The sequence below is a fragment of the Phoca vitulina genome, unplaced genomic scaffold (genome assembly GCF_004348235.1).
Source record: "Phoca vitulina isolate PV1807 unplaced genomic scaffold, GSC_HSeal_1.0 scaffold25, whole genome shotgun sequence".
NCBI classification, from domain to species: Eukaryota; Metazoa; Chordata; class Mammalia; order Carnivora; family Phocidae; genus Phoca; species Phoca vitulina.
This window is the reverse complement of record NW_022589728.1, coordinates 24,301,652-24,329,492: the sequence shown is the minus strand read 5'-3', so window position 1 is coordinate 24,329,492 and position 27,841 is coordinate 24,301,652. Positions and strand designations below refer to the sequence as shown.

The 27,841-nt window shown below is 38.6% G+C and overlaps 1 protein-coding gene across 4 annotated transcripts in view; it reads right to left on the bottom strand.

Annotated features, from left to right (window-relative positions):
* GDAP1 (ganglioside induced differentiation associated protein 1) overlaps positions 1-27,841 on the bottom strand; it is a 45,291-nt gene that overhangs the window by 7,158 nt on the left and 10,292 nt on the right. For 2 of the 4 annotated variants that reach the window (XM_032421719.1, XM_032421720.1), the window contains exons 3-4: positions 10,610-10,802; positions 850-1,023 (exon numbers count right to left, since the gene is read on the bottom strand). In XM_032421719.1, coding sequence (XP_032277610.1) covers positions 850-1,023; positions 10,610-10,802 — 367 coding nt within the window. Of the gene's footprint in view, positions 1-849; positions 1,024-10,609; positions 10,803-11,488; positions 11,723-27,841 lie in introns of those variants that run through there. The other 2 variants (XM_032421718.1, XM_032421721.1) reach the window with 2 other exon arrangements.

Below are 27,841 nucleotides of genomic sequence, written 5' to 3'. Positions count from 1 at the left end.
CCAGGTGATAGAATTATATTCAGACCACCTGTTTCACATCATATGAGTACTTATGAAGAGAAGAAGGAGGAACAAGAAGGTAAAGCGGGAAGAGGAGAAGGAGGGAGGGGACGGAAGAGGAGAGAAAGAAGAATCAAAAGGAAAGAAAAATAACATAAGAGAATTATAAAGGTGAGATATGATGTAATGGAAAGAATGTCGTTTCTAGAATTAGAAGATCTGGGTTTGAGTGTTCCTAGTCAAACACGCCCTGAGTCTGACCACGGCCACCTTCCCTTACTTTCCCATCCCAATCACCTGTGCCGTAGAACACACTTTCTCTTCCACATCCCAAGCACTGACCATACTCTGTCCTCAGAAAAGGACAGAGTTGAATATCACAATTCAATCTTAATAAATCTCAAATCGCTGAATTTAGAGGTAGACTAATGGTTAGACAGCCTGTAGTCCAGCTCCCTCACATAATGAAACAAAAATTAAGGACCAGAAATGTGAACTCAGTTACCCATAATCCCCAGCAGATTCCAGATTTCATGATTCTTAGTCCATCTCCTATGAGAACATGTTATGTTCTTTACTTTTCCACAGGCTATTCTTGAGTTTTACTCAAGCTTGGCCCTCAAGGCCAAGAGCTGGAAAATCAGCTCCTATAGACAATAAATGTCCAGCTGAACAGCTGAAGCACAGATTAATCTGACTGGTGCATGGATTGATCTGTAACATGAACATCCATGAAGCAAACTCAACAACACAACACTGCCCCCGAGTCTTCATGAGATATGCCCAGTCTCAAAAATGAATTAAAAGAACTTTGAGACAAAATTCCAAGTCTTTAAGATTGTTACATACTGCGAATCCGTGTGGTTGCATAAGCTGGGATCATGGAGTCCACAGTGAGCTCAGGATGTAAAATGCAGCCATGGGTATAGGCATCCATTGGCAAAGAGTCCAGCAGTTCTCGATAATGTTGTACCCGTGGGTAATACATGCTTCCTTTATCAGGCATTAACCTGGGGGTTTTTTCTAAAAACATACACATAAACATTAAAGGAAAAGTTACAAATGAGAGGTTACATCCAAAAGCAAAATGAAAAACCCAAACCCCCTTATCAGTGTTTTCAATATTACATCAAGGCATTTAAAAGATGATTATCTCCCCAGCCCAGACATTCAAAATTTGAAATGGACTGATGTACCAGACTAGATCCCAAACCATGATCACACTGAAATTCTCTCACTTCTCTACTTTACAAATTGCTACTCGACCCGCAAGGCCCAGTTATTTATGCCAACTCCTCTAAGGAACATTCCCTAACCTCCTACAACCAATATCTGATTGGGTCAGGTGTGCCTTCCTCTGTACCTGCAAAAATACCTTTGTACATACACCATCATAGCCTTATCACCTTAACTGGTTGGTTGTATCTTTTTGCCCTATGTGCTTCTTCAGGGCAGCGAGCCTATGATTCACTGTCTCTCATAATGTCTCATACATTTTAGGACATTGATAAAGGTTGGATAGGTGAATGAAAGCTCATTATGAAAAGATAATCAGAGACCACTCTTTCCTAGGTTCCAATTAATACCAAGAGTGACCCTTTTGATGTTATGTGAATGTGCACTGACAGTCTTCACAGATTCACCATGACTTTCTAATATTTTGTGTCTAGAAAGTGGGTTCTACATAAATCCTGGTTTGCTGGTTAAACCCTAGACTCTAGACTACTTGAGGGCAGGGACCATACACTGTTCTCTGTTGAGTTCCCAGTGCCTAATATAAGATTTGGCTCATAGTAGGTGTTCAGTAAATTTCAATCAATGAATATATTCCAAATTTCTAGTTGTCATAGAATATTTGAGCTGGAGAAGCTCTGTAGCAGTTAACAAGGACACTGAGAGAGGCTGAGGTATTCTCCTAAGATACCACAGCTAATTAAAGGCAGAACAAGAACTAAAATCATTGATTCCTAAAGCAGTGCCCTGCTTTATAACATCATTGTAACATCTTCAAAGGGGTTACATTTCAGAGACTATCCAAGAAGAATAACAATGAACCACATGATCCAAAGATCAGGACTATATCCCTTCAGAAACACTTCCTAATTCTGACTCTCAAACTGCTCCGGAAAAATGCCAATGAGCTTATTCCAACAAGTGAAAAGAATAGCCTCAATTTTATTCATTTATTTCTTAGTTTGGGCTATTTAATTTAGAATCCTTTTGAGCATCCCACACTCATTCATAAGTGTTGACAATTCAGAATTGGTTGCAGAGCATTTCAGACAAGATCTCATAATGCCATAATCCAAGTGGAACAAGTTTTCTAAGCCAACAGACTATTTCTGACTCTAAGAAAAAATAAGATGGATTACTCCTCAAACCAGTGGGCAAATACCTAATTCCCCGCTGGGGAGTCCAATTCTGAAGTCTGCATTGGAATAACTGAGAATGAAGCAGCCACATACTACTTGTCAACAGTGGATTTACCCAACTACAACACACTTCCTTGCTGACCTTTCAGGGTCTCAGTATTATCGGTAGGATCCTAACCAATGCCTGGTAGACATTTCCATGAGGACAACAGACTGGAGTCCTTCTACAGTCCTTGAAATACTGAAGAGTTCTTAACCTTTTGTGTGCCACCAACCTCTTCTCAAAATAATGTCCTTAAACATAAAAGACATAGGATTGCAAAAGAAATTGATTATATTGAATATGTTTATCAAATTAATTTTAAATTATAAAATATTAATATGGGTGCCTTTTAGTAATACATTAATAAGATCTAGCAGCAGGTCTAATAACTACCATAATTTCAAAGTAGCTATAAGCATAAGTTATTTTTAAGATAACTGCCATAACCTGATACGCTATGAACATATCTGTGATTTCTATTGGTAACAATGTCACAGGCACTCCTGATATTGCTGTGGTTTATGCCTACATTGGAAATGAAATGAAGTAATAAGTTTCTGTTGGAAATAAGTGAAGATATAATTTTTTTCCCCTCTAGGATCTCAAATCTCCTGAATTCTATTCATAGACCACTAAGAGCAACAGTTCTCAAAGTGTGGTCTAAGAATCCCTGGGCTTTCCCTAGACACTCTCAGGGGGTCCACAGACTTAAAGCTACTTGTACAGTAATGCTACAGTGTTCATTGCTTTTTCACTTATTCTCCCTCAAGAATACAGCAGAGTTTTTCAGAGGCTACAGGACATGTGATGGTTCTATCACTCTGACAGTTAATGACATGTGGGCTTGTGTATTCATGTGTTTTAAATTTTTTTGTTTTAATTTCTAATTTGGCAAATATTGATAGATATACCCCATAAAAGGTCTCTGATGTTCTCAATAATTTTTATGATAAAGGGGCCCAGAAACCAAAAAGTTTAAGAACCACTGCTCTGGGGGGGTCCAAAAACCTCAAGTTAATAACCAAAAATGGTACAACATTTTAAAATGCTTCCCAGTAGTTAAGTTTATGGCCACTGGCTCAGGCTACTTTCTGGTGCCAGGCCTGGGGCTTGTCTTCAGAAGAGGATACCACTTCCTTCTGGGAAACTGAATAAGAGCAGGAAAAACACTGTCTGGTAATTGCTTTCTGGGGAAGTTCCATCTGGCTAAGCCCAAATTCTTCAAAGGAAGATAAATGTTTAAATCCACGAAAATAATTTTCTTCTACTCAGGACACTATTACTATGTAACTCTCTCCTATAACACTTTGTCAGCCAGAGCATAAGATACCCACTGAAGCGAAGTTCTCATCCAGCCTCACTGTCTCTCTTCCAGCACCTCCATGACAACACCTGCAATGTGCTGTCACTGTCCTCTCAACACCAGAGCACAGGAGTGTCCACTGCCTCTGGAAACGGGGGTTTTCAAAAGGCAATGGGGAATTTCCTTTGAATTTTATACAGACCTTCCCTCTCACTCTCATTCTATTTTATTTCCCAATCCTTCCATAAAGTATTTTTGTTGTAACACGCACAAAAAAAAAAGAAAAAAGAAAAAAAGAGAGAGAGAGAGAAAGAAAGAAAGAAAGAGAAAAGAAAAGAAAAGAAAAGAGGAATGCCTGGGTGGCTCAGTCAGTTAAGCGTCTGCCTTTGTCTCAGGTCATGATCCCAGGGTCCTGGGATCCAGCCCCCCCCCCGCATCTTGCTCAACGGGGAGTCTGCTTTTCTCTCTGCCTGCCGCTCCCCCTGCTTGTGCTCTCTCTCTCTCTCTCTCTCTGATAAATAAATAAAATTTTTTAAAAAAGAGAAAAGAAAAAGGGGCGCCTGGTTGGCTCAGTCGGTAGAGTGTGCAACTCTTGATCTCGGGGTCATGGGTTTGAGCCCCACATTGGGTGTAGAGATTACTTAAAAAAAAAAAAAAGGCTGTTCTTGGTATTCTACCTCAGGAGTGAAAAAGCAGTAGAAGGCTTACAGAGGAAGGGCACAGAATCAGAGGACTTTTAAGAAGCAAGCACTGAAAAGAGTTTCCAGCATTAGGGAATAGGGTTGCTATATTGGAAACCAGGATAAGTGACTAAGCTGGAAGAATAAATAAAAATAAATAAGTAAATTGGCAGAAGACCAGACTTTCTAGAAGAACTGAATAGGAGACAAGGCAGGTCTTGTACTGCACCTAAATTAGGCAAGTGCAGATAGGCATAAAGCAGAAAGATGTGATAATGAGAGAAAACTAGTTTTTTAAAACCAGAAAGAAAAGATACAATAAAAGCATTCTGCAGCTATTTAACAGGGACAAACAGCTCCATACTGTCTCCAGTCCCTGCATTGCTCAGTAGAATAACAATGACCTGGAGCCATTAAAAAAAAAAAAATCAGTTTCCCCAAAAGCAAAAAATTAAAAGAATGTAGGAGCTTATAGGCATAAGATTCCATTATTTTCCTACATTGACTGCTCTGATTTCCCATGTTCCCCAGTGATGGCAGGTAAAGAAGGCATAATTATGCCCTGTTTTCAAGAAAGACTCCCTCCCCCCACAGGTCTATTTAAATAACTTTCAGCTCTTCCTTATTATTATTAATTCAATGAAAACAGACTTCATTCCTATCTTTATCCCCTTGTGGATTTTTTATTTTACTTAGATCACTTAGTGATAACATTGGTGTATAAGATAATATGCATCAGGTAGTTGAATGAAACTGTACCCTTCAACTAGTCAAACACCACCCTATTAAAAAAATATATAATAAAATTGGTAAATAAGTTACGACCTAAAGCAAAAGTTATGGTTACAAACTGACTACAGTTCAAAGCTGTCACAACTGTAGAAGTGGAACGATCAAATCTAAACACAGATGAGAAAAAAAATGGTGTCAAATTATAGAAGTTCATTATATGCAGCCATGATTTTCTGAGAAAGACAAATTTATAGCATTATTTTCAATAAATTTTATACCTTAAATGGTATTATACTTAAGACTTTGAACAGAAACATTTGTAATTGAGGGGCAAAACTTCTTTATCAGACAGTTTGTTCCAATCATTGTTAACACATAATATGGAATTAGAAACTTTACATTTTAACACCCTGACCTGTCCACTAAAATTGGACAAAGAGTAAAAAAAAAAAAAAAAAAAAGGTAACTTTTTAAGTCACTTTATTGGCACAATCATGAGTTTTAAATGCTCATTTTCTTTTTCCTTACCACATACCATATTTTCTCCGCACTTGGTTAGAACCTTTGTGCTAATCTATAATTTTAGTAGATGTGCTAAAAGACATATAAAGTTATCCAACTATATGTGAGGCTTTTATTAATAGACAAAAATTGGAAAAATTGGAAATTTTTACCTAAATAACTGCATTTTTAAGGTAACGGTGACTTCAGAATTAATGTTTTTAAAATGAGTTGATTTTCAATAGATATTGACAAAATCTTATCCACAAAATATATTTCCTAATGAGACTTACATATAATACTTTAATATCATACCAGAATACTTTATTTCCAAACTAAATCCTATTTCCTAAGAATAAACGAGGTATATATAAACCAAAGACATGAGTCATGATCTTCAGAGAACTCATATATTACCAAAATTCTGTATTCACCATATGACATCCTTGATTCCAGATTACCACTGAGTCATTTGGCAGTAATAAATAGTTGTAGTTATTTCAGACCCACTTTTTTTATTATCTAGTGGCCAAATTAAATTCACTGAAAGAGGTTATGAGTAGTATAAGAAATATCTAGATTTTAAAATCTATATTAGTGCATATATTCATTTGTTACATCCACTATTCCTGAGTTTCCCTAGTTTGCTTAGTATCACACCTCATCTAGTTTAATCAATTGCATGCTTTAACATATCTACTCTTCATTATAAGCCTGAAGAGAAAAAGGTGTCACATATATGAAAAGGAGTCAGTAAAACTGAGTAGTTATAATAGCACATGCATGAATTAAAGACAGATTTGGTATTATCAAGTTTACAGAATGAAACTGTCTTTGAAGATTAGTAAGCTTCTAATGATTAGGGATCTTTGAAATATCTCAGGTCCTTGTACCAATTAACACCCAAAAAATAGCTATTAAAAGAATGAATAAAGAGATTGTTCTTTGCCAGCCCTGGGTTGAGCACCCATAATTGAGTACTTCTAAATTCTTCTTTTGACCCAAATTGTGACCTCAGGAATACCACTGATGTCTACATCAGTACTGCTTTCAAAAAAAAAAAAAAAATCAAGGGGTGCCTGGCTGGCTCAGTCAGAGGTTCTCATGACTCTTGATCTCGGCATCATGAGTTCGAGCCCCACATTGGGTGTAACAACTACTTAAATAAAAATAAAATTTTTTTAAAAATCAAGCATAGCCATCATCCAATTTAGAAATTAATTTTTTTTAGGCTAAGACTTGAAGAGGATTGCCTTCGCTACCAAGTTTCTAACCCCAAACTACCAATTATTTAATGGACTTATCCCAAAAGCATAAGGATGTAAATACTGATTACACACAAGTGTTGAGAAATGTCTACAGGTCAGCAAAACCATTTTTAATATAATCCCCAGCTGGTAAACTAATAAGGGATGGCAAATAACAGCAAAGGAGATATCAGTTGACTACACTCTATTTTTTACATGAATGAATACACTTAAAGTCTCCTATTATAATCATGGGCAACTAACTATACGTCTCGTGAAATCCATTCACTTATTATTCTAATTTGTAAATGTTCCTCAAATTTCCACACATAATTGGACAAAATGTTGCATGTTCTGACCAGTTCACAATTTGCCATGTTCTAGATAGAAGTTATACTTTTAAAACAACTTGAGATCATACCAGCCTTTTATTATTAGCTTTAATCAATAACTTTTTAGCAAGCCAGGTCTCCCGTCCTTCATTAACGCAGCTGATTTTTTTTAATTCACATACTACATTTAGCCTTGTTAAATTTTATCTTCATTATTTTTCCATTTTATTGTCCTATGACAAGCACTTCACAAACTAGTCATTATTTTAACTATCCCAGCTTTTGTCATCCACAAATGTAACAGTATTTCCACAATGTCTTTATTCAAGTCATTTATAGAATTATTAGGCTCAAGTCAGAGAATAGAAACTTGTAAGAACACCAGTAGAGATCCCTGTCCAGGCTGATGTCTATCTTCAAAAGTTCATTCATTTTAATCATTCAAAAGTGTTTATTAAGCTCCTGTTAGAGAACATCCACCATATGAAGCACTGGGGATACAACTGTTAATAAGACAGACACTGTCTCTGATCTTATGGTATTTACAGTGGTCTACAAGTAATTGAAATAAACGTAACAAAATTATATAAGTCTTTAGCTAAATGGGCAACCTTGTGTTCATTTATAAATGAATATTCTTTAACATGGTGGTTTGTTCATCTGAAAATGTGCATTACTTTTATCCAACCATATTGGCTCCTTTGTTCCATAAGGGTATATTATGAAGTAATCGCAAATGCTCTACTTAAGAAACATGATATCTAGAACCATGCCCGGTATACAATAGATTCATTTTTTTAAGTGTTAAAGCCATTCTTCAGTAATATAAAACTTAAGCTGGTTCCTTTTAACTGAGATACTCTAAAGTTATATAAATGTGTGTGTGTGTATGTGTGTGTGTGTGTGTGTGTGTGTGTATAACTAATTTATAGTGCTGCTTAAAGTTTAAGCAATCACTTAACACACAGTAAGTGCTTCTCAAATTTTAATGTATATATGAATCACTTCAGGATCTTGTTAAAATGCAGATTCTGATTCAAGAGAGCTGCAGTAGAGTCTAGAATTCTGCATTTCTAACAAGCTCCGAGGTGATACCAATGCTGCCTGTCAATGGAACACACTTTAAGTAGCAAGGATTGGTAGAATTTACCTTTTCCCATCCTTGACAATTGGGATAACATCTGTCTTGTCTGGCTCTTTTCCTAATCTCCATGGGTTCTTAATGACAAATATAAATTATCTTAATGGTAATTGGGTTAACACATGCATGTTTATTTTTTATTTTAATACATTGGGATAAACTTTCCCCATAGACTAGAGTAGCCTTTATATAACTATTTTCTTGCTGTCTTCATATCTACCATGGGTTTTTGGTCCCTTAATCTTCTTTTAACCCTTTCCAATGGAGTGACAACTCTCCTGGGAAAGAGAAAAGAGTGAAATAAAAATTGATTGGACTTGCTTTATCTCTGCAATTGACAAAACTGTATCACCTAATCCAAGAGGACAGAGAAGTCAAGTCACCAAGGATATGCAACAAGTTAGCAATAGCTTCAGATTAAGAGCTGGGATTCTTGATTGTTTACTGATTCTACTGGTATAGCCAGAATTAAAGTCCTTAGTTTCCATATTTTCATTTAACATTTAGCCCCAGTGCCTTCTCCTCTGATTCCATAAGTAGTAAGAAGAACTTAATATTTCCCTTCTTTGAGTAGGAGTCAGAATGTATTTTAGTTTTGTTTTTATATGATCAAAGCAACTTTAAGAAAACCTAATAATCATTAACATTACTATGTTGTAAAGTAACATATTTTATATTACTGAATATCTTAAAGGAGAAACAATGCAAGGAGAGGAGGAGGAGAAGAATGGCAGTAGTAGTAGTAGTAGTTCAAGGGATGCCAACAAAATATTTAAATATGATTTTCCTTTACTGTATCTTTTTCAGATTTTTGGTTATTTAAAATGGAATTCTTATACAGTGATTTTGTTTTATTCATATTATTGTAACCACTTTTCCCAAGAAATACAAATTATTTAGCAGACTTGTCCATTTCCAAAAAGCTCAAGGTTAAGAAAAATTGTTTTAAATCAATTAGCCACCATTTTAGTTACAGTCCCCAGCATTTAGACATAAGCGATAAAAGAGAAAACAATTCATTAAACTCTCTGGTTTAGATCAATGGCCACCTCTAAAATCTCCAATCAGAATCCTAGAGAACCAAATACTTGGAATAAGAATAGGGGCAGACCTATTGCCAATCTAATTCTCTGGGGTTCCCTCCACACACATTTAGGTCCCACACCTATTTTTCTAAGTACCTCAGATATTTTTGGCCTAGTAATTTGGGGTTATATTCTGGTTTTATCCTGCCCAGTTAACATCAACATAACTAGAGGCAGATGAAAAGTAACTGGATCTCATGCAGCTTCTATTTCAGAAGAGTACTCAGCTGAAAGGAGCCTTCTGTTCTCTCAATTATGCCAGTGATCAGCTGTATAATCTTGGGCAAATACTGAAGCTATAGTTCACCTCAAAGGATTGTCATTAGGATCAAGCAAGACAATACGGAAGTAGCAATGACTATGGGAGACAGCTAGTATAATATGAAGGTATGGATTTGAAAGAATTCCATTCCAGCCCTACTTTGCCATAAAATAGCTGTATTACCTTGGGCAATCCCTGTTTTCTTTCATCAATTACAATGGAATAACTAGTCTATCATGCCTGTCTCAGATGGGTTCTTTTGAAGACTGAATAGAACAGAAATTATAAAATGTCTAACATAAAACAGGCTGTCGATAAATGATTATTACTTAAAAGCACTATACAAATTTAAGTGCTATAATTCCTTACAAAAGATATAAAATTCATACTATAGAGAAGTCACAGGGCAAAGATCTCCAAATATACCAACATTCTATTCTCCCTTGCCTAAGTTTTATTCCTCTTTTCCCCTTTTTCCCTCCTATTGTTTTTAAGATGGAACTATTTGGTAGACTAGAGAAAACTGGTTTTCATAGTGTACATTTCAAGTGGTCATGAATTTTCCAGGCTAAAAATTCACCACCACAAACCACACACCTGCAGAGGAAAACCTCTGAATTAAAAAGGGAAGTTCCAACATTAAATTTGCAGTTTATATAAAATCTTTTAAATAGAGTTATGCTGGCTTACATAAAATTTATGGTATCGACCTATTTTATATTTGTGTGCTTATGGAAATGGAAAAGGTTTTTATTTCCACCATCATAAAACCAAAAGAAAAAAGGAAGGAAGGAAGGAAGGGAGGAAGGAAGGGAGGGAGGGAGGGAGGGAGGGAGGGAGACAGACAGACAGACAGACATATATCTGTGTTGAAAGTAAATCCAAAAAATCACAAATAGCCTTAACATTACCATCCAGGAAAGTCTGTTCAAGATAATCAATGATCTGAGTGGCCTCACAAATAATGTTTTCCCCGTGGATAAGGACAGGCACTTCTCCAGTTGAGTTCAAACGCATAAACCAAGGCTCATTGTGCTCACTCAGGGGCAGACTTACATCATGTTCCTCGCACTTCAATGCCTTTTCAGCAATTACCAAGCGCACCTGAAAGAGTTCACACTGGTTACTACAACACATGTAGGCTTTCAATTAAATGACATCCTGGATACTATTAAGCAGCCTTTCTGTGCTTCCCCAAGTTATTATTATCAACATTCTTTTTAACTATTCCTATTCTAGGAATTAACAAATGAGATATATTTTAGCGGGTCTTAATCCTATAAATTAGAGGACAAAAAAAAGATTGAAAATAATTCTGGCTAAATTCATTCCACAGTGACTCTCCATCACCACTACTTTCTTTCCGTCCTAAACCTAAGTATGTGTCCTCCCCAGACAAGAATCTGATATATAGATGTGTTAGGCCTTGTTGAAGAGAGCGAATGCGTACAAGAAAAAGAAGGAACTGTAGATTATGCGGTTGCATGAAGGCGCTTCCCTCTGCCTCACTCTCCAAGGCCCAGGGCACAAGGCCTCCGGCCCAAATACCCAAAGTGATGCTTTTTTGTCGCATTTCATGAGTGGCAAAGCCTGAGTCATAGCCTTTCCATCTCCGACTAATTCTCTGTGCTCCCCCACACGGAGCATCCCCGTCCCCAAGGGAGCGCCCGCCCGGCTTAGGGCTTCGGAGGCCTGGTTCTAGATGCGCCGGAGTACCGGGGAGAGCCCTGAGGGAGCTGTCCCGGTGCTGAAACCCGATCCGCGCCGCCCGCCCCAGCAGAGGCCTTTACCTTTTGAGAGCTGAAAGAATGTGTCCAGTGGTACAGAATGAGCCTAACCTCTGCGTCCGACTTGCCTTCCGCCATCAAGGGCGCGCCCCCTCTCTGCTCCTCCTGCCTCCGAGACATTTTGGGGTGCGCCGGCGCTGCAGGGCCTCGCCTGTCAGCCCTTTATTTCTCCCACCCACACTACCCCGCGAAGCGTCGTTAGTTTTTCCGCGGTGCCTCTGGGAGCCGGGAGAGGATTTCGCGCGGACGAATAGACCACTGGGAAATGTAGTTTCCACCGCCAGAAAGCTGCAGGGCCGTGTCCGCAAAGATGCGGGGGTGTCTTTCCGCCAGAAAGCCACTGGCGTATGGAAGTCACATAGGAAGTGCAAATGGACTTTTTTTAGAGGAAACCGTCTAAAATACGAGTCCCTGGATACTAAAGTTAGTAATGAATAATGTTGGCTGCAAATTACTCATTGGTTTGGTGGGGTGGGGTTATGGAGTAGAAGTTGCTCAGGTATAAAAGCAGCAATTTCCTCTTGGAGGATTTGTGCCTTTTGCAGAAGGGAAGTTTCGGTTGACAAAACAGGATAAGGATCCATGAGTTTTCATTAGAAGATGCTCTTATGGAGTCATGCAAAATAATAAATGATAACAGATCTTATAAACGATGGCAAGTTAAAATAGCCTAGTTGCTAAACACAGAATTTTTAGGGCAGAACTACCTGAGTTCACGTCCTGGTTTTTGAAGTGGAGGTAATAATTCCATTTCCCCCATAAGGTTTTCCTGACAAATAAGTAAATACAACGTTAAACACTCAAAATAGCCTCACATGTGTAGGCACTCAATATTATTCACAAGTTCAGTTGCTTTATAAATACCCTCATAAGCCATAGTCAAAATCATAATTTTATACTAGTCTAATGATTGTACACCTCTTAAAATTTGGCATAATAGTAAATTAATAAAAATTCTCCATTAGTAAATTTGTATTAATATGACCATAAAATGAATCCCTGTATAATTCATTCAGTAAATACTTAGTGAGCACCTACTACATTCTAAGCATGGTGCTAGGCTCTGGGAATACAAAGACCTGACACTCAAGATGTGTCTGGTGGCAGAGACAACAAATAAATAGACAACACAACAGAGATGATAACTGTCAGTCTTAGAATGAACACAAGGTTCTATGAGAAAAGAGAGGCAAGTATGCAACTCAGGTGAAAAGAGATAAAATCTCATGAGGTACTTCCTCCCCTTTACAATATTTCATTTGTTGTTCTCTATAATTCTTTTATAATTTTTAAATATTTAAAAATATCTTTCATACAAGTAAGTTAATTCAAATGTTACAGCAAAAAATGACCCTTATCAAATTTTTTTTTTATCCATTTGTTCTTCAGAGTAGAAGAGGAAAAAGCAAAACTTTGAAATCAGACAGAGTGGGGTTTAAATTCTGGGTCCACCCCTAACTTGACCTTTCTTGAGCCTTCACTTCTTCATGGGTAAAATATGGATATATAAAAATATATGCCTGCTGTGGGAATTCAGTAAAAGATTGTATATAAAGCACTTAAGACATTGCCTGGAATATAGCAATTGATGAAAGCATATGTGGAAAGCTCCTCCATGACATTAAGAGAACATATTATACTTTCTCTTCTCTCTTAACAGCCTCAAGATTTTTACAACTACCTATATAATCCTCCATTCCCACTCCTCCTCAGAAAAACTTTATTTTAAATTCTTCCACTTCAGATTCCAACACATACTATACAGTTACCTTTCCTTAATTAATTCAATCACTTCAATATCTGAATAGACTCAACACTCTTGGCAGGTCATCTGTCACTTGCCATTGAAAGTGTTCTCACAATAAATCCCACATATATAAAATACTGAGTACTTTCCCTATCACATCTTCCCAGTCACAAAGCCTTAGAGCAAACATTGAATGAACTGATTGATTACTGTGTTGGTGTTTAATATTAAGCATTCATAGATGTCCTTGGGAGTACAAATGTGTACATGGCTTCTGAAGGGAAATTGATCCATATGTGTCAAAAACCTTGAAAATGGACATAACTTTTTTTTTTTTTTTTAAGATTTTATTTATTTGTTTGACAGAGAGATACCGAGAGAGGGAACACAGCAGGGGGAGTGGGAGAGGGAGAAGCAGGCTTCCCGCTGAGCAGGGAGCCCGATGCGGGGCTCGATGCGGGGCTCGATCCCAGGACCCTGGGATCATGATCTGAGCCGAAGGCAGACGCTTAACGACTGAGCCACCCAGGCGCCCCAAAAATGGGCATAACTTCTAACCTAGCAATTCTTCTATTTGCAGTTTAAGGACATAACTTTTAGCAAATTCCAGCAGTTGGCTGAATGATAGATGGTAATGGTAATAGAAATTTTAGCTATGCACACAGCTGCTGAGAAGAAAGACTGCATTTACCAGACTCCATTTCACCTAAATGCAACCTTACGACTATATTCTAATAAATGGGATAATGGATGTGCCACAGAGAAAGTTCTGGGAAGTTTCCTTAAGAAAACTGTTAGTCCTGTGCCTCTTCTTTATCCCATCCTGCTTCTGGGAGGGTGGATGCTTATTTTGGACCATGAGGAAGGGACCCCATCTCAGGGATGGCCAAAGCCATGAGCTGGAGGGAAAGTGAGCCCCTAAGGATATGGAGCAGAACCACCACACTAATCTCAGTCTGCAAACCTCTAAACATTTACTTAAAGGAGAAATAAAGCCACTGTTATTTTTTGTGATTTCCAAGTGCTATTGCCTTAACCTATCCTCACTAATATAACAATCTTGTAAAATGTAAATGGCTTTTATTTGTTTATGCTTCTACATATAGTAATTTTCCAATAAGTGAATATGTGCTGCTTTTGCCTCTTAAAGATCTGAACGTCAAAAGAATATCATTCAGCAGATTAGATAAGGAAACATAGTGGTGTTTGGGTTTTTTCGTTTTGTTTTAATCAAGATAGGGGTAGGAAAAAAAAACGTTACATCGACTTTCATTGGTCCATAATTCCTGTTATTTTCCATCTCACTAAAAGCCACTTGTAGGTAATATGAAAACCTTATTACCCATTTACTTGTTTATTCAGAGAGTTGACTAAATCGCATGTGTATTCTGTAGCTGTATGTCTTTGGACATAACATTTGCTTGTGGGCCCCTGGAGAACAGGAGCCAGATCCAGGTCAGTTTATTTCTTCAATATGCATTGTAGACTTTACCTGTCCCAGGAACAGTGCTAGATACAGAAGATACGGACTTAAAAGTCATAGTCACTGGGAACTCAAGTGTGGAGAAAGAGAAATGAGATTTCAACATGTGTGGTAATTGCTTTGATATCTAGGAGATTATAATAAGAATATAGACAAAGGCACCTAAGAGAGAGATAGTCTTCCCAGAAAAGGTGATGATCTTTACTGTAACTAGTACCATACTAGTGCAATTACCAATATATCCAGTGTTGCATCTCCTCTTGCTCATACAGGCTCATGAAGAGCTGACTGTTAAATTTTCAGGAATTTTATAAGCTGGATGTTCAACCCAGCTATTACTGAAAATTAAATAAAACTGAATTGCATTTAAATGAGTTATGTACAAAATAAAGCTAGCAAGTGCTCAAAACTCACCACTTCCTATTTTATTACATTTATTATCTATACTCGAGTTTGTTTTTGTCTATTATATTGGTATGATGGAAGTCACTTATATGGATGTGCTACACTGCATGTCTTTCTAACTCCCTGGTCAGTGCTATCATGTTAGTAACTTGAAACTGGCCATGGTAGGGGTATTTACATTACAGAAATCGGCAAGTACTATCTATCATGTGTTTGTTTTTTCAAGAAAGTTGGTTGTTAAACATTTACCAGCACACCTCTGAATGCACATATCTTATTTAATATTGAATAAATTGTTTTGAAGATGATGATGATCAAAAGAACCCTGAGTATATTTTGAATTTATTAATTTGTACTTGGTACAGCTTCAGTTCTGCTTTCTCCATTTCTCAGACAACCACAATGCTATTTCCTCTTCATTCTCTTCACTGTGGTTAGGGGAAAAGTAGATATGAACACATCTATCAGCCCACTTTCGAACACTGAGCACTTTCTCTAGCATCCTCCCAGCAGCAAAACCATGAATCACAGTAAACACAGAGTGCATTGATTATTGCACTGGTGTTTAATACTAATAATACCTCATAAACAAAAGGCATAATGTAGAATTTTGCATTAAAGACCACGGACCACTTTCTTACAGTCTCATTTGATCCTCTTCGTCTCCTGTGAGGCAGCTACCATCCCAAATTTAGAGTTGAAGAAATAAGGTTTAGTGACTGAGAGACTAGTCTGAAATCCTATAGGAAGTGAAAGAGCTAAAACTCAAACATGACTTTTCGGACTACTCACCAAGGTATTATTTTCTACTACAGTATGCTAGCTTTAAGCCAAAGAGAGAAAGTTATAGACTTTCAAGCTTTACACAGCCTGGGACAGATTTTGAGGAAAATGTAGCCACCTTCTTGACAATTAGTCCCGAAGTTATATACACTTCTGTTAAAGCACAAACTGTCATATCAAATTACTGTTTATATTTCTTTCTTGTGTGTTACATTCTGAGCCTTTTAAGGACAAGGACCCAATGTTACTTATTTCAGTATCCCCAGGAACGCAACATAGTGCTTAGGTTGATGTTCCAAACTGCTTTTTAATTAATAAAGAAAAAGAATAGGTAGCCATCACCACCATGAATAGCAGCAAGTAATGATGACAACAAAAAATAACAATTAATAATAAATTATAGCCTTTTTAGTTCACTGCTGTAGAAATTCGGTGTGTAAAGGTAAGTTTATTTGACAGAATTTGGTATTTATTTACAAATCTGGCCTGTGGATCATGGCTCTGCAAATGAACTCCCTTTTAATGTTAATATTTATTGACATTCTTTATTCATTTAAATATTTGAAAGAATGGTGCAGGTGGATTTGATTGATGTTAGAAATAATACATCACACAACCTTTCTGAGTCTGAGCCACCTTACCTATAAAATTATGATAAAAATCCTCCAGATATTCTGGCTACACAGATATGACCAGTTTGGGAAAATTCCTTGATCTAGACAGTTATAATATGTGCCCTTCGGTGTCTTCTGCTTCAATCAAGTCTTGATTTATCATAAAGAACTATCATGGTGGAATGATCTATATATTTATAAAAGTGATTATTACTCATAGTCCTATTACTCATCTATTTTGGCAGGTATTAACTCATATTTATATATACATACATATATTTTTAATGTATGTCAACTAAGCCAGAGATCTTGAAACCTTCTGACAAATTGTTAATACTCTGATTTTTAAAGTACTTTTATGAATGACCACAAGAGGTCTCTATTTTTTTAAGAATAATCTGCTTTTTTTCTTCCTTCCTTTCTTTCGTTGTTTTTTTTTTTTTTTTTTTTTTTTGCTTTACAAATTAGAAAACAGAAATGATGGTATTCTCAAGAGGATATATTTAACTAATTAAGTTATCTCATTCAAAATCAAATTTTCCAAAATGAGAAAAAAAATCCTTTACACATACGTAGGAAAACAGAATTGTCTCCAATTCCTCCTGATAATAGTAACATTAACACTAAGTACCCAGAAGCTACTTCGCCTGCTCTGCTTTGACCCATGCCAGTTATCCAACACACGTGAATTGCATAGAATTTGTAATTAGTGTGCATGTAAGAAAAATGGAGAGGGGGTCCTTATTTAGAAATTATTTTGAGAATGCTTATCTCAAAGGTGAATGGTTCCTGTTGTCTGACCTTCTCAAGCATCTGCAAAACTCTAAGTTATTATCTAATTGAATGAGATAAAAGTTGGCTCATGGAGTGCATTGATTTGGTAAAAGAATTGTGATTCTGGCTAGTTTACCTGAGCTCTAATGAACATGACTCCTGTATTTGATTTATTGTAGTGGTTCTCAAAGTGTGGTCCCCTGACAAACAGATCAATATCACCTGGTAGCTTGTTAGAAATGCACATTCTACTGAATCAGAAACTCTGGAGCAATTGGTGTTTTAGAAAGTCCTTCAGGGGGCGCCTGGGTGGCTCAGTCATTGTCTGCCCCTGGCTCAAGCCATGATCTCCAGGTCCTAGGATGAGTGAGCCTCCATATCCAACTCCCTGCTCAGCGGGGAGTCTGCTTCTCCTTCTCTCTCTGCCCCTCCCCCTGCTCATGCTCGATCTCTCTGTCTCTGTCTCCCTCTCTCAAATAAATAAATAAAATATTTTTTAAAAAAAAAGTCCTTCAGGTTTTTCTGATGCACTTAGGGTTTGAGAACTACCAATTCAGTGTAAAATTGATGAACCATTCCAATTCTCCTTCCCTAATTTGCCCCATCTCTAAAATTTATAGAGCAGAATCGTGTCTGAAAACATGACTTACAGTGTCTGGAAAAAAGGTCAAATAATACGAAACCACTTCCACAAAACAGTCTGATAAAACCCCATGGTGCCAAGTCACCATAGTTTATATGCTCAAATGCCAAAACACCTCCACTTTCCCCTCAAAAAATGTAGATTACTCCCTGCAGGCTTCTAAGCAAAAGCTTCAATGACCTTAGAATAGCCCAGATGTACTTTTGAAACTCTAAAATGTTACCTCTGGTCTTTCTTGCCTCCCAGAGCAAAATAATCATATTTAATACCAAGTGCAACTTATTAATTCAGGAGGCTCTAGCTGTGAGGTTACTGTATACTTATAATAATTTGATTAATTTTCTAGTCTCTCAAAGAAGGACTACTAAGGTTAATGTACTAAATTCTTCATTTTTAACTAGAGAATTCACTTTGAGCTATATTTCTGGTAGAAAAAAATTTGACATATATGTCCACCCTCTCTCATCTAACTCTACTGCGATGAATGGTGTACATTTCAGAATAAACACATGAATATGGACTAATACATAATTTAAGCAAAGACGTATTTGCCCTACATGGTTGCTAATATTTTTTGGAGCGCTTACTGTGTGCCAGGAACTATTTCAAGCCCTTTTGTGTAGATTGTATTTAACACTTGCAAAATCCCTTAAGACAGGGAGAAATATCTCCATTTTACAGATGAGGATATTGAGGCACAGACAGGTCAGGAAATTTCCCAAACTCCCACTATTAGCCCCAGAAGTCTGGTCTAGAGATCATGTTCTTACCACTGCAAGAGGCAGCCTCAGGATATGGGAGACAACCATAGGGTCATCAGCTCTGATTTCACTAGTCTCATGCAAATAGTACCTACTTCTTCAGACACTAATTGTGTTAATTCAGGAATTTTTTGCCCAAGACTGTTTAGAGTTCATACAAAAAATGAATGACAGGATGGGAAGAATATCCTCCTAAAACTAAACCAACACTTATAAATTTGAACCAACATTCCCCTAGGAATATCTAATACCCTTCTAAAAGTTTACAAAGTGCTTTAAAAACAGTACTCATTTGATTTTCCCAACAAACCCCCTTTTAGCGATAAGGAATCCGCACTGAGATATGATTTATACCACCCCACTAATAAGCGGTAGACCAGGAACTAAAACTCAAGGCTTCCAGCTCCAAATCCTGTGGACATCCTACCCCATCTCACAGCTCCCAAGAGGCTCACCACTTGCCTCAGCCTAGATATGGACCAACCCGAGAGTACTCCATTATTTATTACATCACAGTCTGACTTCAGTCCCCTTTCTTGACTTTACAATGAAGGATTTGGACATGGTGATCCAGTACTGTGGGGTCCTCTCATTGTCTGAGTTCAGTGCCTGAGGTTACACTTCACTGTGCAACTTGTCCTTAATTTAGTGTCGCCCTCCACTGCAGTCCAAAGCCTAGCAATTAAGAGCTCAGACTCTCAAGTCAGAGCTGGAAACAAATCCTTGCTCCACCACTCACAAGCTATGTGATCATGCAGTCCATAGCTTCCTCACTTATAAACCAGGAAAAATAATTGTGCCACTTTCACTGGGATAGATTGTGGATTGATGGTGATTTATAAATTGTTAAGTATTTAACACAGTGTTTAGCATAGGATATATAAAAATTATAACATAATAATGATAGGATATAAAAGTAACTGGTATTTTTTAACACTCTGGCTAAATGTTAACTATTCATGTGGTATGTTCTCCAGTCAGAGGAGTTTGGCTGCTAGATTAGCTGATCCTTGGAATTTCATTTTTGGCAATTCTAATGATTGTAAGTTTTAGAGATTTATACCTCAAAAATACATATGAAAGCATCAGCATTAAGTAGGAATTAAATATTTCTTTTCTTTTGGAAATTAAATATTTCTAATGAAAGAAATAACAATAAAATATTTAGATACTATGCATAGATCCACACAGGTTCATTTCTAGACTTTATGCTCTGCCCCCTGGAGTAGATCACTAAAAGAACACTTTCCTGATTGTGTTAATAATATTAGGCAAACGTCGATTATAATACGAAGGTAAGAGAAGTTAAGGAGAAAAAAAGGAGTCACTTCCCAGTGTGCTTGACTAGTATTTGAATAATATCACTAACACTTCTTTCTTAATGTTACAATAATAAAGAGGTCTATTTATAAATGTTTGCAGCTCTGAAAGCCTCTAGAATATTTAGACACAATCTTGGAGAAAGCAAATTCCATGGAAGACACTTAAAGCTTAGGTGTGAAATTGCAGCTTTGTATGAGAGGCGTTTCCTAAGTTAAGTGCTTTCTTATTAATTTACAGTGTGCTTGTGTACAGTTTATCATTTAATGACAACAGTGGAATGCCACTCTCTCAGTGGAAGTTTACTTTTTCTCCCCATTTCCCAAAAAGCGACTCAGGTAGTCTTCCCAGACACCGTTTATCATTCTCTTTTTATGTTTAAAGGAATCTGTCCAGGGATTTAAGATCATTTGGCACTTATCTTTGTAATTCAAATTAGAATATTCAATAATACACTGGCATTTATTTTTCCAATAGCCTTGCTCTTGTGTTCTTTTAGTCACTAAATAATAAGTGGAGAAGTTAATTTATGCCTACATTGTCTCTGGCCACATGAGAAAAATGGCATAAAAACTCAGACATAAGCTTTAGAGAAAGAAAATGCTAATGTTGCAAGGATTGCTCTAAGTAAGATTTTGCTTTGTCAATGTATAAATAGGACAAGATAAGGTTCTGGGCCGCAGCATATCCTGGGCACCAGATAGTCATCTATGTTCCTTTGGCACCAACTTCAACACACTGGAATGATTTTTTTTTTCTTAACCACCCAGTGTCACCAGGGATGTTGAGAGAACAAACATGAGAGCTAGTGCTACAAAAACTACTTCATTTATCTTGTTGGTCTTAGTAAGATCCTAAAGAAGCATAAGATAATAGTGACACTAGAATAAAGTGCTGAATTTTACACTGAGATACCAAAGTCTAAAACAGCAAAGTCTAAAGTGCTTTAATTTTTCACATACCACATGTTTTAAATAAAAGCAATACTGTGGTTCATAGAGAAAAGATTAATTTAAATCCTAAGCATATAACTGAGACAAATGAAAGCATGAAACTGAACCTGTGCCTGTTAACAAACGCTACATGAGAGAAATGGGTGACATGTGACCACAATGAACCTGTTGCCAATGACTCCCTGAGTGACACTGGCGACTGGCTGGGGAGACCAGTGAACCACAAAGATCACAGAGAGGAGCATGCCTTTATAAGCAGTCACATCCTTTTAGAGCAGGGCAGTTCAATAGAAAAACGAAAACTGGTCAAATTCAGGTGATGCTTTGGTTTCCAAAAAACCAGATACATATATCAACCTAAAAACTTTTCAGCCTGAGAAACTATTGCTCTCTGCAAGTTCTGCAAATGTAAAAAGCCCAATTTTGCCAATTCCAAGTGGCAAAAGAATGTGAAGATGGTAAAATCACCACCAGCCGGAGACATTGCCATATAGTATATGAAACTGAAATACACATGAAATGGGACAGATGAAGATGAAGCACCAGGAGTCCCAGAAATGGTTAGAGCCCAGAAGCTTGGTCTGGAAAGGGAGACTTGAGTAGTTTTAAAGGGGGGGGAGATGCCCCTTCCTCCGAGACCTCCCCGGAGCAAAGGTGTTGATTCTGTACAATTAGAGGTAGCTGAAATCCGATGGGCCCTCTTTAAATAACCGATGACCAACAAGAGCCCTCTTTTTCACCTTCCTCATTACACATGTGCCGTGATGGCCGTGGCAGCTGCAGATAACAGCAAGTTCTCAGGCAGACGTGCAAGGAAGTTCACGGCTCAGCTCTCAAGAGCCCTGAGCCAGCTGTCCTAAAAGCTGATTTAGAACTTACTCCCCTGTGGCCAGGAGGGTGCAGAGCCCCCTCTAGCTCTGCAGTGGGTTCTGTGCCCTTTCTTCATGAGCTACATCACAGCTCCAGAATCAAGGCTCTGGGTCAGCATCAGTTTTTGGACATGTTTCCTCCCGACTCCTGAGCTGGCCCCTGGTCACCAGTAGGCCCGCTTGGTGCTGCAAATGTGATCCTGTCTGTCGTTTTGGCCTCAGCAGAAGAGCGACATGACCATATTTATGGCTGTTGCTATTCTGGGGCCTGGATGACGTTTTTCTCCCCTTGTGGCTGAGCACTGCCCGTTCATCTTTCACCACTCCCTCCAAGTCTGCAAGGCTAAAACCAGGGATACAAATAGACTCTATCAGGAGGAGAGTTATAATGAGAAGTTCTTAAGTCATCTCAGTCTCTTCGCTTTAATGCTATGGTATTAAAAGCTTTAAATTCGGTAGCCCTGAGTTTTGTATGTGTACTGTTCGCATCCCACTTAAACTGCGATTGGTGGTAACTTTGCTTAAGAAAGAAAACTTTGCAAAGGGGAGGGGGGAAAAAAAAAAACCCTGACTGATAAACACAGCTTGGAAATTTGGGAAATGTTGAATTTTCCACTGCTGTGTGTTGGGAATGTCCAAATGTTACCAGAACACTTGAAGATTCTCACTTGCCTCCATCCCTTCACTCTTCCTACTAAGACACTCCCGTTCTGTGACGTGAAAGGGACTACATGACAAACCTCAGATATTCCTATTAAGGATACAATGACACAGGGGCACAGGTGACAGCTCCTGGAAAGTAACTATATAGAGATTTTCTAAATGAAGAACATAGACACATAAATAACTAATTACCACATGCATTACAAGATGCCCCAAAGGGGAGTGACTCTGACTTTACCACTAGCCCCTATTCATTGCCAGTCAGGCTAGTCTTCACCATGGCTCATAATCCCTCCACGTTAGCTCTCACCTGGCTGATCATCTGCACTTGGCAATCGTTCGACTCTAGCTTTGCTAACACAACTCTTCAGGCTTCATGCACCCTGACGCAAATCACATTGGTGATGGACACGGAAGCAGAAAACATAGGGGAGGCAGTGGGTTGCAGGAGCGGCGTGAGGGGGCTCCAGAGCCAGTCGCCTGGGCGTGAAGCCCCGCTCAGTCAAGCTTCCATTCCTCTATAAAATCAGGATGATAGGAGTAGCCCCCTCAGGGGTTGCTGTGAGAACTAAGTGAGAAAACTGTATGGAAACACAGAAAGACTCAAAGGCTGAGAACAGGAGCAGAGAAATTTAATGTCACTCTAGCACATTTCCTTTGAATGAGTTGTGGTTCACCTCCAGTCTGGGCTGCTCACTCTGAGAAGGTCAATACGCAGGAGTTGTGCTCCAGATTCGGATGCTTCTGGCTGCCAGCCGGGGAAATACCTTTTCAATACCCAGAGTAGTATTTAAAGTGTACTATCAGCTGTCAGCTTGGAGAGTTTTCACCTGAAAAGTCGATACACTATAGAGCTTTTTAAATAGAAGCACCTAAAACAACGCCTGATTCTTAGTGTTAAGAAAGTGATAGAAATATATATTATCTGTGTGGCTTTTTTGCCCTGATTTGTGTTTTTGTCTTTCCTCCCTCTTCGGTTGAGTATTTCTGCATTCATTTCCACTGACGGCAGAATAACTAAATGGAGACCCATTTCCACGCATTTCCTCTTAATTTTGTCCCTTTCCTGGTAATTCAGGCACCTCCCGGTCTGATACAAATCTCTTTGGGGTAAATATTCAAGTCTCCATTCTCCCTCTCTCTGGTGGTGGGAGTGCACGTGGGGAATAGGTCTAATTTTCTGGTGCCTTAGTATTCACCTGACCTCAACGAAAGGGACATTGGGTTTGAGAGCCTCTGGTCCTCACTGGCCTGCCCTGAAGTGTCTTGCCCCACTGGATCTTTGGGACTTGAGCTCTGGCCTTGCCGCATGTGCTAAAGGGCTCATGTCTGAGGTCACTTGTGGTTAGTTGCTCCAGCATGGTCCAGCCCCATCAGCGTGTGGCCATCTACCCCTCCCCAACGCTGACTCAATCTTGTCTCTAACTGATCATCTGGAATTCAACCACATCTTCTGTCCGGTCCCTGCTCTTAGTCCCTCATCTATCCCGTTGCTGATGGGATGGGAAGACTTGTGACAACTTTGAACAGTAAAATTTAGTTGACGTTCCATTATACTAACCTGATCAATTAACAACGGTAGACTCCATCATCTTCTGCCTTGTCAGGAAATGCACATTGATTTTACTGCCTGCTCTTTGCATTTGGAAAATTATACAAACTGCCCAGTTTTACAGAGTCCCCACTCAAATTTCTTTGAAAGCTGTTCTTTATGTGCATGAGGGCAGGGCTAAGCTTTCCCAGAACCCTTAATATTTTCTTCCCACACTCCAATGGATGGGTTTGTGTACCTGACTTGGGAGGCTAGTGCTATAAGCCTTTTTCAGCCACAAGGCCTGGGAAGCAGAGACCTCTGTGTTGCCTCTTTCTGATCTTGTCTGTCCCAAGTGCCATAAGCAGGAACCATGGGGACTTGTGACCCCGTCCCCGTTGGTCTCTCCTTACACTCAAATCTTAATGATCTCTCTTGACTCCACGCCAAACCTTGGATTCCAATGATCCCTTATGAGACCGTTAAAAGAAACAATTCATCCTGTCCCCATGGCTCTATGAGAAGGAATGGTTTCCTCTAGGAAGTCTCTGGGAACAATCCACTCTCATTTAGAACAGTCTTCCAAACAGAAGTCCACATAGCCATGGGAGTTCACCCAAGTATTCCAAGGGGTCTGGTAATTCCAGAATTTTCCATCACTGGTTTCAGTGGCTGATCTTGTATTAATGTTTAGGCTAACTTTGGCACTGAGTCTTTCTACTTTAATTGTTTCTGACTAATGAGAAGAGAGGCAGACCTAATGGTAAATGAGGCATCTCCACCAAGCAATAGTCAAATGGTATGCCAGGACACTGTACAAGGAAAGGCTTCCTAATAGATCCCATAGAGGAGTCTCCAAAGGCATCAGCATGTGCTGAGTCAGGAGAAGCTATGCCTCTGTGGGAAGTGTTCTAATTTTTTAAAATGCAAGCAGTGATTTCAATTCATCAAAACATCATCTGTCACATTAAATTCAGGTTGTTAATTTCAATATTGTTTTCAATTTATATTGGCTTATGTTGTAACTAAGCTAGAAGTATACAGAAGTATACCTTGTTTTAGGTTTTATATATTTAAGCACACATATACAATGATCACACATTCAGATAAAAATAAAATTATTTAAACCACCGTGGGAGGGAGGTCTAGATAAATTTTTGTTTTCCTTCAAAAGCTATTTGTGCATTTCTCAAGATTGAAAAACACTGGTCTGTAGTAAGAGGGGGTCACACCTTGCTTCAGGGTGTGTATCACAATCAACAAGGAGGGGCTGGTGTTTGGCACTGATTTCATATTTTCTTTCCAATACTACCCTTCTTCCTCTTTTTTTTTTTTCTCTGCCCTACCCCCAGCTATGGGGTAAGTTATAAAATAGTCACCATTTCTTACTGAGCTCTTAGAATAAGATCACAAACAGGCCCTCCTCCCTGCCTCCTTCCCCACCATCATCTCTCACCAAGATCTTCTCCCTTGCTCAGTGAGCCTCAGCATATTGTCCCGTTTCAGTCCCTTCTATGTGCCAAGCTCTTTTCTACCTCACAGTTGTTTCCTCTTCTCCAGCTGATCTCCTACATATTTTCCAGGCTATTTCCTACTCATCCTTCAGAGCTTAGCTTAAATGTCACTTTGTTAGGGAAGTATCTGAGCAGTATCTGTTGGAATGATGGATGGATGAGTGGGTGGGTGGGTGGGTGGATGGATGGATGGATGGATGGGGAGGCCTTTCCTCACCTTACAATCTAAATGGAAGTGTCATTTGATATTCCTTTCTGTAGCATTACTTCTTCTTCTATAATACAACAATTTTCAATGATATATTGACTGAGTATCTATCCACTCCCCACCTCAGTGGACTGTACATTCCATGAGGGCAGGTCACTAATGACTTCATACCCATTAGAAAGAATTCCATTCAGAAGGCACTCACTGTGTGTGTGTGTGTGTGTGTGTGTGTGTGTGTGTTGAGTAAATGAACAAAAGGAAAACCTGAAGATTACCTTCACATCGCTAAGTAACTGTAAACATTTTAAAGTCTTTTAATTAATGGACTACATTAACATGGGACAATCCAAAGAATGATTAAATTTTGAGGAAAATGATACATTTTCGCTTTTGAGATGAAAGAGAATCTCAAGCTGAAACAGCCCTTGCATATAGCCAGCCTCCTGGGACCCTAATCAAAGACAAAATATACACTATAATCAGTATGAAAGTGACTATAAAGGCTATTTATTTTTTAGTGAAATTCAGTTATTGCTCAGACACAATGGCTCTTAAGATATGTATGATTCAGTAGTCACGAAACCATTTTCACATAATAGATTTTTTTTTATTTAACTGACATAATGATTTAAAAAAAAAAAAAAAAACTAAAAGAGGTGGTTCCAGGATCCTCTGAACACATATTCTTCCTGTGTGTTTAACCCTAAGGCCCTCCTATTTCAACAGAGCTCTAAACCCCCAGGAGTGACAGACAGAAAAACCAGCTAATCCAGGTGCCAATAATCAGGAATGAGCAGGGGGCAGGTCCGTGTGTCCGGCTGCCACAGTGCCCAGCTAGTCCCGGGCCACAAGGAACTTGCCAGCAGAATTAAGGCTATAATTCTAAACTGTCTGGAAACCTCAGAAGCTGGGGCTTGGGATACTTTGCTATATGGTAACCCTCAGGCCTTCCCAGCTTAGCCCAGACCCTGTGCCCTGCTGCTTCTCCAAGATGGATGAAGGAGACAAGCCTCTCAAGGCCAGTGATCCCTAAAGACAGCGTAACTCCCTGAGTCAATGCTCCAGAGATGTTGGGGAAGGAATGGAGAACTTACAAGTCCACCAACTGATTTGGTCTAGAGTTATCAGATTTTTGTTAAGGTCTAGATTTCAAGGCCACCCCATTCATGGCTTGCTTTATTTTAGAAGTACTCACTGTCTACTGTACACTTCTCCTCAGGAGACATGCTCTTACATAGTACTTCTGAATTTTGCTTTTAAAATGACAAGGAGAATATTATTTTCAATTGTCAAGGCATCCCGAAAGAGAATTCATGCAAGAAAGACAAACTAATGTTAGGATCTCTAGTGTCAGGCAACATTGAATTTGTTTTATCAATTTATGGGCTGTAAGGCAGTCCACGGGAAGGGATACCCTACAATAATGTGTCCCTGAAGAACGCTCTGAGTATTTATTAAAAATACAGATTCCTGAGCCCCAACTCAAACCCACTAAGTCAGAATTCACCAAGGGAGAGACCTAGGCATGTGTATATTTCACAAGTATCCCCTGGTAATTGCCATGAGGGGAGTTTTGAAAATTGCCCTACAAAAATGATTTTTCATCAGAGAAATACATTGGGATCATGGGAAAGCTCTCAGAATGTGTGTGATGGGGCTTCTCTCAGAGATTTTGTGAGGGAAGGGTAGAGCCTGAACAAGCATCTTTTGAAAATGTTTACCAAGGGATTCTTACCTGCACTCTGATGAAGTATCAGTCCTAAAGGAATATTTACTATGGATCTGAGGTGTGGAAATGAGGCATAATTTAGCCTAGGCTGTTAACACTGAAGAAGAAAATGGTGCGGCATACTTCCTTCTAGAAGTAGCAAACCTTCTGGAGCAGCAAACACAGCAGGACTGACATACCAGTATACAGCTGGAGGTTTCTAAGTGTCCACTCTGCCACAGTCAGGCGGACAGCCTATGAATTATTCAATCGGCTGCTGAGTCAGAAATCACTCATGCCATCTGGATTACCCAGACAGTCTTTTTCCATTTGGGACACTGTTTTTGAGGGTCGTAAAATTCATTAGGTCCACTCAGAAC